This window comes from Stegostoma tigrinum, chromosome 21 (assembly GCF_030684315.1).
Source record: "Stegostoma tigrinum isolate sSteTig4 chromosome 21, sSteTig4.hap1, whole genome shotgun sequence".
NCBI lineage: Eukaryota > Metazoa > Chordata > Chondrichthyes > Orectolobiformes > Stegostomatidae > Stegostoma > Stegostoma tigrinum.
In genome coordinates this window covers 2,973,916-2,987,840 of record NC_081374.1, presented here as the reverse complement: position 1 = coordinate 2,987,840, position 13,925 = coordinate 2,973,916, and the positions used below count along the sequence as shown (strand labels likewise).

The 13,925-nt window shown below is 41.0% G+C and overlaps 1 protein-coding gene across 1 annotated transcript in view; it reads right to left on the bottom strand.

The window, feature by feature from the left end:
- Positions 1 to 5,332: 5,332 nt before the first annotated feature.
- Positions 5,333 to 13,925, bottom strand: part of LOC125462630 (ataxin-7-like protein 1) — a 42,661-nt gene continuing 34,068 nt past the window's right edge. Inside the window, 1 exon segment of the mRNA XM_048552848.2 lies at positions 5,333 to 13,793. Within this exon segment, the coding sequence (XP_048408805.1) occupies positions 13,776 to 13,793 (18 nt within the window). The 3' untranslated portion in view covers positions 5,333 to 13,775.

Here is a 13,925-nt window from a genome sequence, read left to right as displayed (position 1 = left end):
ACTGAGACCAGGGGATAGGATAATATTGTGAAGACACTGTGTGTGAACCTACATGATGATCATAATCATCCAATATGAACTCATTTGGTTTCTCTTCACTTTTATGACTTGTCCTGTATCTGTGTTGTCAAGGATTAAAGAACAGCTTGAGACAAGGTCCTTGAGAGGACTTAGTGCCATGATCAGTCAGCAAACAGGTGGAAGCATTTCCACAAAATTGTATGACATCGGTCCATTTTCCAAGCTGGAACAGAGATTATGTCTCTTTACCAATCCTGTTAGAGCACATCAATACTTTGGGAATGCAACAGAACAAGGCAACTGACAGGTTATCATTTCCCTTCACAAACTATTACTTTTGGAGGTAGTGCTAGTCTCTAGTTCTGAGGAGTCAGCATTTCCTGGTTGGGAAAGTCAGGCTGGCTAATAGCTGTGTGTGTGCGCGTGCTAGAGAGAGTGCCAAAATATTATACACCAAGCACAGTTTGGGAAACAGCAGCTTGTCTGCAGTCAGAAGGAAGAACAAAATTAGAACTACAGCCATTCTGAAACTCTAGTAATGAGGGTTACAAGTATGCAGGCCTGTTTATAAAAAAATAGTTTATCCAGGTAGCTGCAAATAGAGTGCCTTGAGCCATTTCAAAGGAGTGGAATATGATAAGGGGTCAGAATTATAAAGTCTTAAGACTTCTGCGCAACCTGAAATTACATGAAGAACACAACCAAGATAGCCAACAACTTGAACATGTCATCTTTTGAGGCTATTGTAAATGAGCTATAATCTTCACCCTCTTCCTATACCCTGCATACAGTAATTGACAGTTAAGATGTCAGTGAAAGAATCAAAAATAGTAATTGTATATGTCTAAATTATGGAGTATTACAGACCTGACTGCCCAGTTTGTGTACAAATCAATGAGGAATACTTGAGGCTCTGTTGTGGGTTTTCATGCAAAGACAGTGATTGAGAAATCCCATTCAATGTCATTGACGGATTCTCTTCATTAGTTACTTTACCTGGAAGTGTGGTCATTGTGCTGGCCTCTTATTGTCTTTTCTTTCTTATCACTGTTCCCTTTGCCATTTTACCTCGTAACGGTGCCCCATGTTTCCAACGTGATAGTCATCACATGAAAAAGTACTTGTGTACTGCAAGATGTCCTCCATTTGTATATATCAGAGTATTATTACTAGAAAATAAAGGATTTTCAACTTCTATGCCTTGTTTTATTTCCAGGGTTTAATGTCCAATCACCCCTCTCCATCACATACCCCCACCTCCATATCACAGCACCCCCCCCCCCCCCCCCATTACTCTGTTTCTCATAATTGAGAGAAGTCTCAGGCCTTACTCTGTCATGCTTAATTGGCTGCTGTCATTTTTAATGTTGGTGATAAACTTTTGTTTAGAAGTGTTTGTGCAGGTAGTGGGATATGTGCCTGCATGTGTCTGGTGTCAGTGCAGTCCATCTCTAAATTCCAAGTTGCCTTCCCTCTCCCTCTGTTTTCACTGTTCGTATCAATAATTTGTACTTGAGTAAACACCTTTAAGTCAGGAAAAGATGTCAGGTGTTTAAATCTTACAAAATAATACTTGGCCAGTGGGGACAGTGGGAAGCAAAAGCCTGAGCAACGAGGTGGGTTTTAAACAGTACCTTAAAGAAAAGAAAGAATCTCAGAATTATAATAGTGCAGGAGGAGGCCATTAAGCCCATTTTGTCAGCTCCAGCTCTCAGCAACTTCCTGCCTTTTCCTTTAACCCACACGTTATTTCTATTTAAGTATCCATCTAATACCCTGTTTCAAATGAACCTGCCTCCACCATGCCATATAAAAATGGGTTAGTCACACATCACGTTTGCTTCTTTTGCCAAAGACTTTTAAACAGTGACTTTGATCCTCTATACTTGGAGGTGGAAAGAGTTTTCTCCCTGTCTATTCTGTCTAGATCCATCGAGAATTTGAAAATGATTATCTTCCCCTCAGCCTTCTGTCCAAGGAAGGTATGGAGATTTCAGGAGGGAATTGCTGTGTTTGGAACTCAAGCAATTGAAAACACACTAATGATGGAGTGATTAAAGTTAGAGATACTCACAAATTAGTGCACAGATCCTGGAGGGTTGTGAGGCTGCAGGAGATTACAGAGATGGGGACGGACAAGGTCATGGAATGATTCAAAAACAAGATGTGAATTTTAAAAATTGAAGCATTGTCAGACCCAGGAGTCAATATAAGGCGACAAGCATACAAGAGATTGATAAACAGGGCTGATTGCAGGCTAGGATTCAGGAAAATGTTTGAATAAGCTCACATTTATAGACAATGAAAGATGGAAGACGAACAATGGAGGAGCATGGTTGTCACGTCTAGAAGTCAAAGGCATGGATGAGGGTCTGAGTATCAAGTGAGTACAGGCAGGTAATCCAAACGATTAGGACTATGCTCTGAGAAAGGATATCAATCTGAAACATTGATTCTATTAGATGTTGCCTGACCTGCTGAGTATTTCTAGCATTTTCTATTTTAATTTCAGCTTCCTAGCTAAGCATCTGTACTTTGTTTTCGAACAGTAATAGGCTACTCTGGCCATTTACGCAGGTCTGTATTATATATCCAACCACCATCTCTTGTAATCCTTAATACTTTACCTAATGAAACTCCCATCACAATTTTGAAATTTTAAGTTGTATAAGGCCAAAATAACTAGGAGTGGCCATCTGGCCTGTTGACCTTACTCCACCTTTCAATAAAATCATGGCTAGTTTTTTCGTGGACTCAGCTCCACTTACCCATCCCTCACCATAATCCTCAATTCCTTTACTTTCAGAGACCTATCAACCCCGTCCTCAGCATTCTAAGGAAGGGTCACTGGACCTGAAACGTTAACTCTGATTTTTCTTCACAGATGCTATCTGACCTTCTGAGCTTTTCTAGCAATTTCTGATTTTGATCTGCTCCCCCTTATTTTGAGGTTATGCCCCCTCATTCTAATTTCACTTGTCAGTGGAAACAGTCTCCCTACTTCTATCTTATATATTCCCTTCATGATTTTATATGTTTCTATAAGAGGCCCCCTCATTCTTCAAAATTCTTATGAGTATAGTCCCAGTCTACTCAATTTCTCTCCAAAAGCTAACTCTCTCAACCCGGGAATCAACCTAGTGAACCTCCTCTGCACCCCTTCCAATGCCAGTGCAGCTCAAGTAAGCAGACCAAAAAAGTGTACACAGTACTCCAGGTGTGGCCTCACCAGCACCCTATACAGCTGCAGCATAGCCTTCTGTGTTTTTAAAGTCCATCCCTCTAGCAATGAAGAACAATATCCCATTTGCCTTCTTAATTACCTGCTGCACCCTCAAACCTACGTTTTGTGGTTCATGCACACGGACACCCAGGTCCCTCTGCTCAGCATGCTGCAATTTTCCCGCCATTTAAATAATAGTCCATTTTGCTGTTATTCCTACCAAAATGGGTGGCCTCACATTCATCAATATTGTACTCCATCTGCTAGACCCTTGTCCACTCGGGTAATCTGTCTATATCTCTCTGCAGACTTCCAATGTTCTCCGCACAGTATGCTCTACCACTCATTTTAGTGTCATCAGTGAACTTTGACACACTACGTATGGTCCCCAACTCTAAATTATCTGTGTGAATTGTACACAGTTGTGGTCCCAACACTGATCCCTGAGGCATACCATTAGTCACTGATTGCCAACCAGAAGAACACCTATTTATCCCCACTCATTGCTTTCCAGCCTTGTATCCATGCTAATACATTACCCATAATGCCGTGTACCTTTAACCAAAGCAGCAGCCTTTGGTGAGGCAACTTGTCGAAATCCAGATACACCATATGTTAGTTCTTCGTTGTTCACCATGCTCGTAATGTGCTCAAAGAGTTCCTGTAAATTAGTTAAACATGACATGACATGCCTTTTTTGAACCCATTCTGTATCTGCCCAATGAGACAATTTCTACCCAGACGGCTCACTATTTCTTCCGCGATTATATTTTAAAGCATTTTCCTCACTACACAAGTTAAGCTAACGGGCCTATTGTTACGCAGCTTTTATCTACCTCTTGCTTTAAACAGTGGCATCACATTTGCTGTTTTCCAGTCTGCTAGAACAGCCTCAGATTCCACTGAAGTTTGGTAAATTACCACAAACACATTTGCTATTTCCCTTGCCATCTCTTTTTAGTACTGTGGAACGTACTCCATCAGTACCAGGAGACTTGTTTACCATTCACCCCATTAGTTTGTTTCTGAGCCTCAATATCTTTCTTGAGAGTGGGTTCAATTTTCAATAACATCATTTCTGTGCTCCTGACATCACTACTGAATGGCCTGGCTGCATGGTTCTGTTCTCCCTATCACCAGAGGAAATGTTTTCATTTATTGTTTACGTCACTCACCAGAGCCTCAATTTAGGCCGAGTCCCATTGCAGTACAGGGAGAATGCTGCACTGTCATAAGTGTCATCTTTGAGGTCAGATCAAAAACCTAGGCCCTAAATGAGGTTATTTCAAAATAGAACAGGGGATATCTCCCTGGTATCCTAGTGAATTCTTATTTCTCAAATAATATTGTTGAGATTAATTCTTTGACCATGTTCACTCACTGTAAGATCTTCTCACGCAGAAAATCATGAAAGGCACCATATAAATGCAAACCTTACCTTTTCTTATTTCCAAGTGTTGCTCTTCCAGTACACGTCAATTATAGATGTTCTCGCTCTGGTTCTGAAGGATTGTTGTTTCTTAGGTATGCTGCTAAACCAAGGTCAGATTGACCTATTTTAATAGATGGAGGCTTTCCCAAAGCACCAATTGGAGACTGGGGCGTTCTAGTGGATTTTTTGGGAAAGTGCCCCTCCATATCCAATCCTACTATCTCATCATTAAATAGAACTTCATTATTCACTTCACTGTTGTTCAAGGGATCCATGTTGTGTCCCAGTTGGCTACTATTCTTGCATGTACACAATGAGTGGACTTCAAAACACATCAAATGATATGTGAAGTGCTCTGTGACACTTCTGAATTGTCTAATATAAATGAAAATACTCTCTATCCTCACACCAAGTTGTGTATTCATAAGACAAGATGCTACAAAAATTCTAATAAAACTTTATTAAAAAAAATATCCAAATTGTTCACCAAACAGTGATAAACAACAAAAACTCTTTATTCAAACTGTCTGTTTGGATGTTATAAATTATACATTTATTTGCTTATAAACCAAAGAACACTGAGGTCTAAAGTCAATATAAAAAACCCATAAATATTAGTCATTATAATTCAAACCGAACATTTTCCAATATGGGTGGGAGGTGCAGAAAGGTTGTGGGGGGGGGGGGGGAATAGTTGACGTCATGATTGGCAATGAGCCAGGTTGAATGGGATGTCGAGTCAGCAGCGTAATGACTATCCAGAACAAGTGGATCGGATGCCAAGAGCAACATTTCTGTGTATGCTGCCCATATCTGTAGGCACACAACAACTCAGAAGGTACAGGACATGCTCCCCAGTATTTGTCCTCTTTTAAGATTCAAATGAACAAATAATTTAGAGGGCATAATGACCAGGAACAGATTGTGGATTCCAATTGTTATTGATCCCTACTGGGGAAGGAGCAGGGACGATTCAAGATCAAAATCATTCTGGATTTCTACCATGATTACAATCCAGTGATCCTTTCAGGAAAGAACATGTACTGGAGAATTATGATGAAGACACAAATAAGCTAAGCTATGAGGCATTCAATGGTCAAACAACCAATTAAACATTCACCATCTGAGCACAGTCTTAGCATAGTTTGGGCGCTCTGCAAGTACTCCAAACCTCAGGGATCAGCACCTTCTGTGTAAGTGTGTGTTTCTATTTCTGGGAAAGGGGGCCACAAAAGGGGTTGACTCTGAACCAGTGCTGATCAGAATTAAGCCTGCTGAAATCCATTTCTGTTCACTGTCATTGTCCTCCTTGATCATTCTACAATAGAACAAGTGGTTGATTCAGAAATAATTCAGCTGACTCAAAGCTACAACTGTTGCATTGCACTATGGACTTTCACAACATGACTGCTTTCTCAGCTTTAAAACATGGGGCATGAAATTAAGAGTGCATCATGTGGGGAAAAATAAAACAGGTAGGGCAAATATAAAATTATATAAGAAATTTGGTCTCAGTCTGAGACAAGATAGGTTTGCTTCTTTAGTCTTTATTGCAAAGGGATTGGAGTACAAGGATAGAGAAGTTTTACAGCAATTGTTCGGGACACTGGTGCGACTACAGCCACAATATTGTGTGCAATGTTGGCTTCCTTACGTAAGGAATGATACTGTTGCACTCCCTTTAGGGCAACAAAGGATTATTTGACTGATTATTGGGATAAGGTTTGTCCTACAAGAAATTGAGTACACTAGGCCTTACATTAGAAAATGTTTGCCTTAACTGGGGAATCTGGAGAACTGGATCACAGTCTCAAAATAAAGGGTCAGCCATTTTGGATTGAGATGAGAAATTTATTCACTCAAGAAGTTTATTTCAAACTACCCACGAGAGTGGTGGATGCTCAGTCAATGAATATACTCAAGTAAGTGGTGGGTAGATTTTCAGATACTAAGGGATATGACAATATGGCTGGAAGTTGGAACTGAGGTAGAAAATCAGTCAAAATCTTACTGAATTATACAGCAAGCTCAAAGAGCCAAACAACCTACACTTGTTTCACATGATGTTTCCCTTACTGGTTTTCTCAGCTTGACTTCATGCAAATCTAGTTCATAATCAAGGTCATTGATAGCTCTCTGATATCACAATAGCAAGAAAACTGCCAACGTGAAGACCAACATATCTTACTTCTCTATTGATCAGCCCATAACGCTGCACAAAGACCTAGCCAGAGTGTTCCAATAATGAGGGTATTACAGTTGACTGTCACCTCACTTTTAACTATTTGTTTACAGTGGGAATCACTAAACGTTCATGCAGAACCCGTGCCTTTCTAGGCTAGAGATGCTGACAATAACAGTAACAGGGATAGTTTCAAGGCTCAGACATTTCCATTTGGCTCAGCAACACAATGGGAAATATTTTGGTGCAATCAGGGCTTGTCCTTTTATCTGTCATCAGTTCCAACTTATAATTCAGTGATGGCCCAGTACCATGAACAAAGAAGATAGGATCAGGTTTCTAAAATAACTAGCAAACACCGAATGATAAATGAGTATAGAATTAAGTAGTTCAGTATCACACAAAAACTAACTAAATATAATCGTAAAAATAGAAAATGCGGGAAACATTCAGCAGGTCTGGCAGCGTCTGTGGAGAGAAAAACAGTTAATATTTTGGATCAAATTTGACTCTACTGTTTTCAAAAATAAAAACACATTAAACCTGAAATGTTAACTGTGTTTCTCTCTCCGCTGATACTGCCAGACCGGTTGAGTTTCTCCAGTATTTTCAGCATTTCCTTTATTTCAGTTTTCCAGCATCTGTAGTATTTTGCTTCTGCCTTACTAAATATAATTGTCAATTTACAGGCCTGAGCAGAGGCCTACATTTGAGGTAATTGCTTGACTCCGTATTTTATAGCTTGAAAGAGCTTTCACTGCAATGAATCCAAGTTGGGGAAAGCTGGTGGTGTAGTGGTCAGGTCACTGGACTAGTAATCCAGAGCCCCAGGACTAATGTTCAGAACACTATGGCAGGTGGTGAATTTTGAATTCAAGTTTTAAAAAAGGATCTGGAATTAAAAGTTAGCCTTAGGGCAACCATTGTCAATTGTTAGAATCCATCTGATTCACTGATGTCTTTCAGGAAGGAAATCTGCCGTTCTTACCTGGTCTGTCCTACAGGTAACTCTAGGCCCACGGCAATGTCAGTGACTCTTAACTGACTTCAGGGTAATTAGGGAATGCTGGCCGATGCATTGATGTCAACATCCATGAACAAATAAAAAATGTTGAAATAATCTAAACCAGACCCAGTTTCATTCCCTGTTCCAGTTGGGGTGACTTGATATAATAAAATCAAGGGAGGTGAATGTTTCAACAAGATTCTCCATTAGTAAGTGAAAGTTTGGCTGTTGCTACAGAGGAGAAAATAGGAGGAAAATCATATTAAAACAATACTGGAGGGGGAGGAAATATGGCATACAGCAAACATCCAACTGAGGCTGTGGGAAGGTGGGCCACCAAGAGCATGGGAGCGTCCACCATGAGCGTGGCCAGATCCTACCCCTGCCCCAACATCTGTCTTTGATTTTTCAGGGGCTCCGGCTGACTAACCAAGCATTGGAAGCATTTTTTTTTAAACTATTAGTCTCAGATTTGCAACATTTTTTATTTTAGACCCTCATTTGAGTGCAGAAATCAATTAGAAAAGAGAAAGCAGAAGGGTGAACAGACAGAAATTACAAAAAGGCTTGACGAGATTTCCAGTTGCAAGAGAGACCGAAACTACGGCTATCAATAAATCCAATCAGGGATTCTGAAGAAACAGATTTGCCCAGAGAATGATGATAATGTTAAATGTGCTGCCCCAAAAAGGGTTTGCAGTGAATAACATAGCCACATTTACAGGGAAGGTTGATAAATACATGAGTGAGAAAGGAACTGAATGTGATAATTTGAGAGGAAGCAGTCAAGGAGGACAGTTGTGTGGAGTTTAAAATCAGCACCAAGTAACTGAACTGGTTCGAATTAGTAAATTCTATGCAAGAGGTGATCTATACAAGGTCTTCAAGATAATGAATGATTGTGATGAGTAGATATTGGTTGATCATGAGGCAGTAATGATGGGCACCCAAAATTAAAACCAGAAAAAGAATTGTATAATCCAATTTTCCTCTCTCTCTGAGTTTTCCAACAGTATAATTGCTTCTTTTAACAGTTTCCATGGTATTTATAAATCCCATTACTTTTTCTCAGTTTCAAATTGTTTCTCACTGTGCACATTGCTATGAAACAGGCACGTGAGAGCAGGTTAAAATCCCCCACAGTGGATTCACATCTCACCTACTGTTTCCATCCCCCGTACTTGGGTCACTTCACCCTAGTTTACATCAACCCGGACAGCTTCAGGATGGACTGTGGAGTCCACCAGATACAAAACAATTTGACAGAATCAATCCAGACCCAATATCCCAGCCCAGCCTCCACGTACATTAAAAAAAAAAAAAATTGAAACGAATACTCAAAACCTGATTCAGATTTTGATGCTTTGATCTGTACAATGAACTACAAGTACCAACAGCGCAACAGTATGCATTCTGATAATTCACTGCCCTTCAGCAGTTGCTGAGGTACCTCTCTTATCCTTAATGCATTACATCTGGCATTTGTAACATTAGATCATGATATATATGCATTCATCTGTATTTATAGATATATAGCTGACCAGTTCGAACTGTAAAATTTCATAGACAATGTGTCGATACTAGATCAATACAAAAGATATTTGCATAATTATCAATACAGAACTATTACAAACTTTCCAGACATTTACACACCTTTGCATTATGATCTCCATGACTGACACTAGTTCAGTATTAATGTTCCCAAGGTTCTCTGTTACTCAGTCACATGAACATTTATTATGAGGGTCATCTTTAGCGCTCCACTGAATTGGCTGTTTAAGGCAAGTGGGACTTGGGTATCAAGAGAAATGAGTTGACTGGTTCAGAGAGTTAATCAGAATCTCTCCTGTTATCTCAGGGAGCTGAGTTCAATTACATCAGAGACTGATGGAATCAAAGATACCTTGATTTGCTGACCGTTTGGGTTGTGTGTCAAATAAGCCTGGCACAGTCTGGATCGAGCATGTAGTGCCAAGTGCCCAGCATAAAATTGCTCTTGATTTGGGACCAACTGTCAGCAAACTAGTGATCTTAGTGACAGAAAGCAAAACACAGCAAGCTTAGAAAATGGAAATTGTCATAGCGGTGGAAGAAGGGTGAGGATGCTCATTTGGACTGAGCAGAAGGGTCTTAACCCGATCAGACTTATACAGTGTTCTTAAGGTACAGGTACCAAGATGCTTCACAGAGAAACATGTGAAAAATGACAGTCTCAGGGAGTAGTGACTGTAGCATAACTGGATAGATTTTAAGGAGGCTTTCAAAGGAAGGGGAGGAAAGTAGAGCAGTGGGTGAGGGGGATACAGCTGAGAGAAGACAGTTCCATACACAGTCAGTGGGAGGAATAAATGCAGCTTTTTAACAAGTATCCAATGAGTAAAATGAGTGAACCAGGAGCTAGCACTGGAGAAGTTTACAAAGGCGTGAAGGAATAAGGCTGGGGAAAGGGACTGGAAGGGATTCATAAACACGGAAATCACTTATTCTCATCAGGATTGTCAGTGAACAGGACCTGGTATGGGATTGAACAGGTAGTGGAGGGGAGATCTTGCAAAGCAAAGACAACGGATAGTGATAACAACACTGGACCAGGTAATCCAGAAACAGAGGCTAATGCTCTGGAGAGAGGGGCTCAATTACCATCAGGCAAAATTTGAATTCAATGAAAAATCTGGAACCAAAAACTAATCTAATAGTGGCCACTGCTATTGCTGTTTAAATTCATCTGGTTTCTTAAATTTCCTTTAGGGAAGGAAACTGCTATCCTTACCTGGTCTGGCCTACATGTGACTCCTGACCCACTGCAATGTGGTTGACTCTTAACTGCCCTCTAGGCCATAAACCAAAAGGCCTAGCAGCACCCACATTCTATAAATGAGTGGATGTGGTCAATGAATACGGTACAATGTGCTCTAATCCAGGAGTAATTGATATTATGATGATAAATGATACTGGTTCCTGACATTGGAAAAGCTTCATTCTCTAGCACCAGACATCCCACAAAAGCATAAGCAAATCCATAAATGGTAAAATTAATTATAACTCATGCCATCCAGCAGGAAGCTGAAGTAGTTAGACTGACACCCGATTTCACCGAGTGTTCAAACTTGTTGAATATACAAGGAAAAATTGAAGCAAGAACATTTGCAGGGCTGTGGGGAAACGGCAGGGAGGAGTGAGACTAATGGAAGAGGTCTTTCATAGATCTGACACAGGCACTGCCCATGTTGGTGTTGTATCATTCCTCTGTCAAAAAGCAATATTTGCTGTAGGGAGTGATGGGTTAGGCTGAATCCAACTGAGTGTATCCCAGAGCTCGTCCAAACTGGGCACAAGCTCCCAGCCACAGAAATGACTGAGTATAACAGTATGCATTCAGATTCCATCTGTATCTGGAACCTCGTCCTTTTTGTCACTGACAAAGCACAACAAATTGTGATGATTTATTCTGTTTTTTAAGCCTAATATTTCAACTATTTTTTAAGGAAAAATATATTACCACCAGGAGAAACACTTGACAGCTTGATGCTGACTCTCAGTCACTAATTCATGGCACTGATTGTGGGAAATTTACAGCAAAATAATTACGTATATTTATTTAAAAATGTTTAAAAAATGTAGTAATATGATGAAAAAAGTTAAGCAAAATAAAACAAAGCCGTCAGTTCTCAAAAAGACTGATAAAAACAGGTTGATCAAGAACAGGAATATTGAAATGGCTGAATGAAATTATAGAATTGTTAAAGATTTCCTGCTCCTAGTGAGAAATATTGAGCAGCAGTCAAAAATGTGAAATATTTGCTCAGCTTATCAAGGGATGGTTTGAAATTTGATAAGTTGTTTGAAAGAAGGCCTGGGTCTCTCAGTGAACCCGTTAGACTTTGAACATTCCAGAAATCCTCTATCAGGCTTTGTGAGACCTGAAAAGTGTTCCTTTCCTGAAATACCAACTCTCCACCCATGAACATCTGCAGCCTGCTATTTGTAACATACTCCACGTGCTGGATGATTCTGCAGTGGATATCATAAATTAATCCTTTCTTGTTGGATCAGGCACGAGCTCTCTGCAATGGTGACCAAATGAGACCGTCTTCAGCGTTAGGTGTAAGCGGCAGGCCGAACAACATTTATTGTTAAAATGTGAATTGAGATTAGCCCCTATTTGTCAGGGTCAGTGAGAGAGGAGAATGCTATTTCAAACTGCTCACCCAATGCCCCAGCGATTTATATGTAGCCTGATTTAGTACTGAGTTTTGCAAACCACACAGGAGAATGTGATGGCCTAGCGATTCAATAGGTAGACTATTAATTCGGAAACTCAAGTAATGTTGGTGGACCCAGGTTGGAGAGTCATGGCAGATGGTGGAATCTGAATTCAATAAAAATTTGGAATTAGGTACCCAATGATGACCATGAAATCATCAATTGTTGGAAAAACTCATCTAGTTAATTAATATCCTTTAGGGAAAGCAAACCTACCATCCTTACCTGGTCTGGTCTACAAGTGTCTCCAGAACTGCAGCAAGATGGATGATTCTTAACTCTCTTAACTGTCTTTTGTGCAATTAGGAACGGGCGTTAAATGGCGGCCTAGCCAGTAATACTAACATCCCATGAATAAATAACAAAAAATACCTCGAAAAGTCATTGTACAATCTTAGGTAACGCACTTTAAGAAAATGCATGTGGGCAATGTCACCCAGTGCCAGGCAGGCAGTTTGTATGACAGAGCTAGAACTTCCAGATGACTTCAGCTGTAGTGAAAGGGCAGGTTGTTAATAAAAAGCTTCTAGAATTAACGCAATTCCAGGGTCACTGAAGGTGACACTATCACCAAGCAGCATAGGCCAAGCTATTATTTGCAACCAGGCTTCAACAGCAAAAAGATCAAATCATTCTTTGCCTTGCAAGGATCCTATCACAGTCTGTCAGGATTGTACATGCAAGAGGAGATTTTTGAAAAGGAATCTTCCTCGGCAGAGTTGCATTCTGGGAAATCATGACACCATGGCTTCTTCAAACGTATAACATGTCAAGAAGTGGGGTAAGAAAAGCTGCCCATTCATCTCCAGATCCTGTGTCCTCTTTCTCCTGACTCTTGGGTTCATAGTTGACACGTTCAGGTTTTTCCAATTCAGTGAGAACATCAAGTCAGTGACAGATATTGTCCTTCTCCCTTAACCTTCACCCCTCTCCCAGGCTGCTCAATGTGGGCACTACAGGAGCAAGAGCAATACAGTGCTGGACTGGGTACAGGGTTGGCTCTTGCTTTTGACCATGATGGCGAAGTACTTAGGAGTCACTTGAGAGGAGTGGCTCCCAGGAGAAGGTACCCAATAGGTGTCCAGCACCTATGGAATCAACCCCTGATGTGTGTCAGTGCCTTTAGGAGGGTATGGGGGGTAGGTGCTGGAGGGGAGAGGGGGAAGGCACATGCCATGAGGAGACCTGGGCCCGCTGCTGGGCACCCAGGCTGAAGACGCGGTGAGAACACTTCCCTTCACCCTCCATTGCTCTGGAGGCCAAATCACTTGATGTGCATCTCACCAGCGATTTGGTAAGCATTTGTAAACTGCACCCCTTCCCACTGGTGCAGAGCAAGGATGCCGTGTCAAGCAAAGACGAAGGCATAACCTCAGAGTGGACAGATGAGGAGCAGAGAACAAACAAAACAAATGGATGACAAGGTGCAGTGACTCCTGCTACAGACACAAAGGTCGACAAAACAGTTCATACCGAATAAGGCGACTAGTGCGAGTGCCTGCTTTGATTTGTGCAGAAACAGCCTGTGGCACAGCGCAGGTCCCGGCAGCCTGGACTGTGTCCGGTTTGAGTGAAGATCTGGAAGTGGCGACTGATAGACAGAAGTCTTCGGGTTCCAAATCACCATGAAACTAAGCCCAACTTGTCCTCAGGGCCGCACTTTTGCCTGGGGAAGACACAGGGGGGAAAAGAGAGATTAACACTCAGGAAGCAAGCTCACTCTCAGAATGTGCAGTTTTATTCTCACAACCACAGGACATCCAAGAGCACTCTGCAGTATTTCTGAAGAGTATAATGT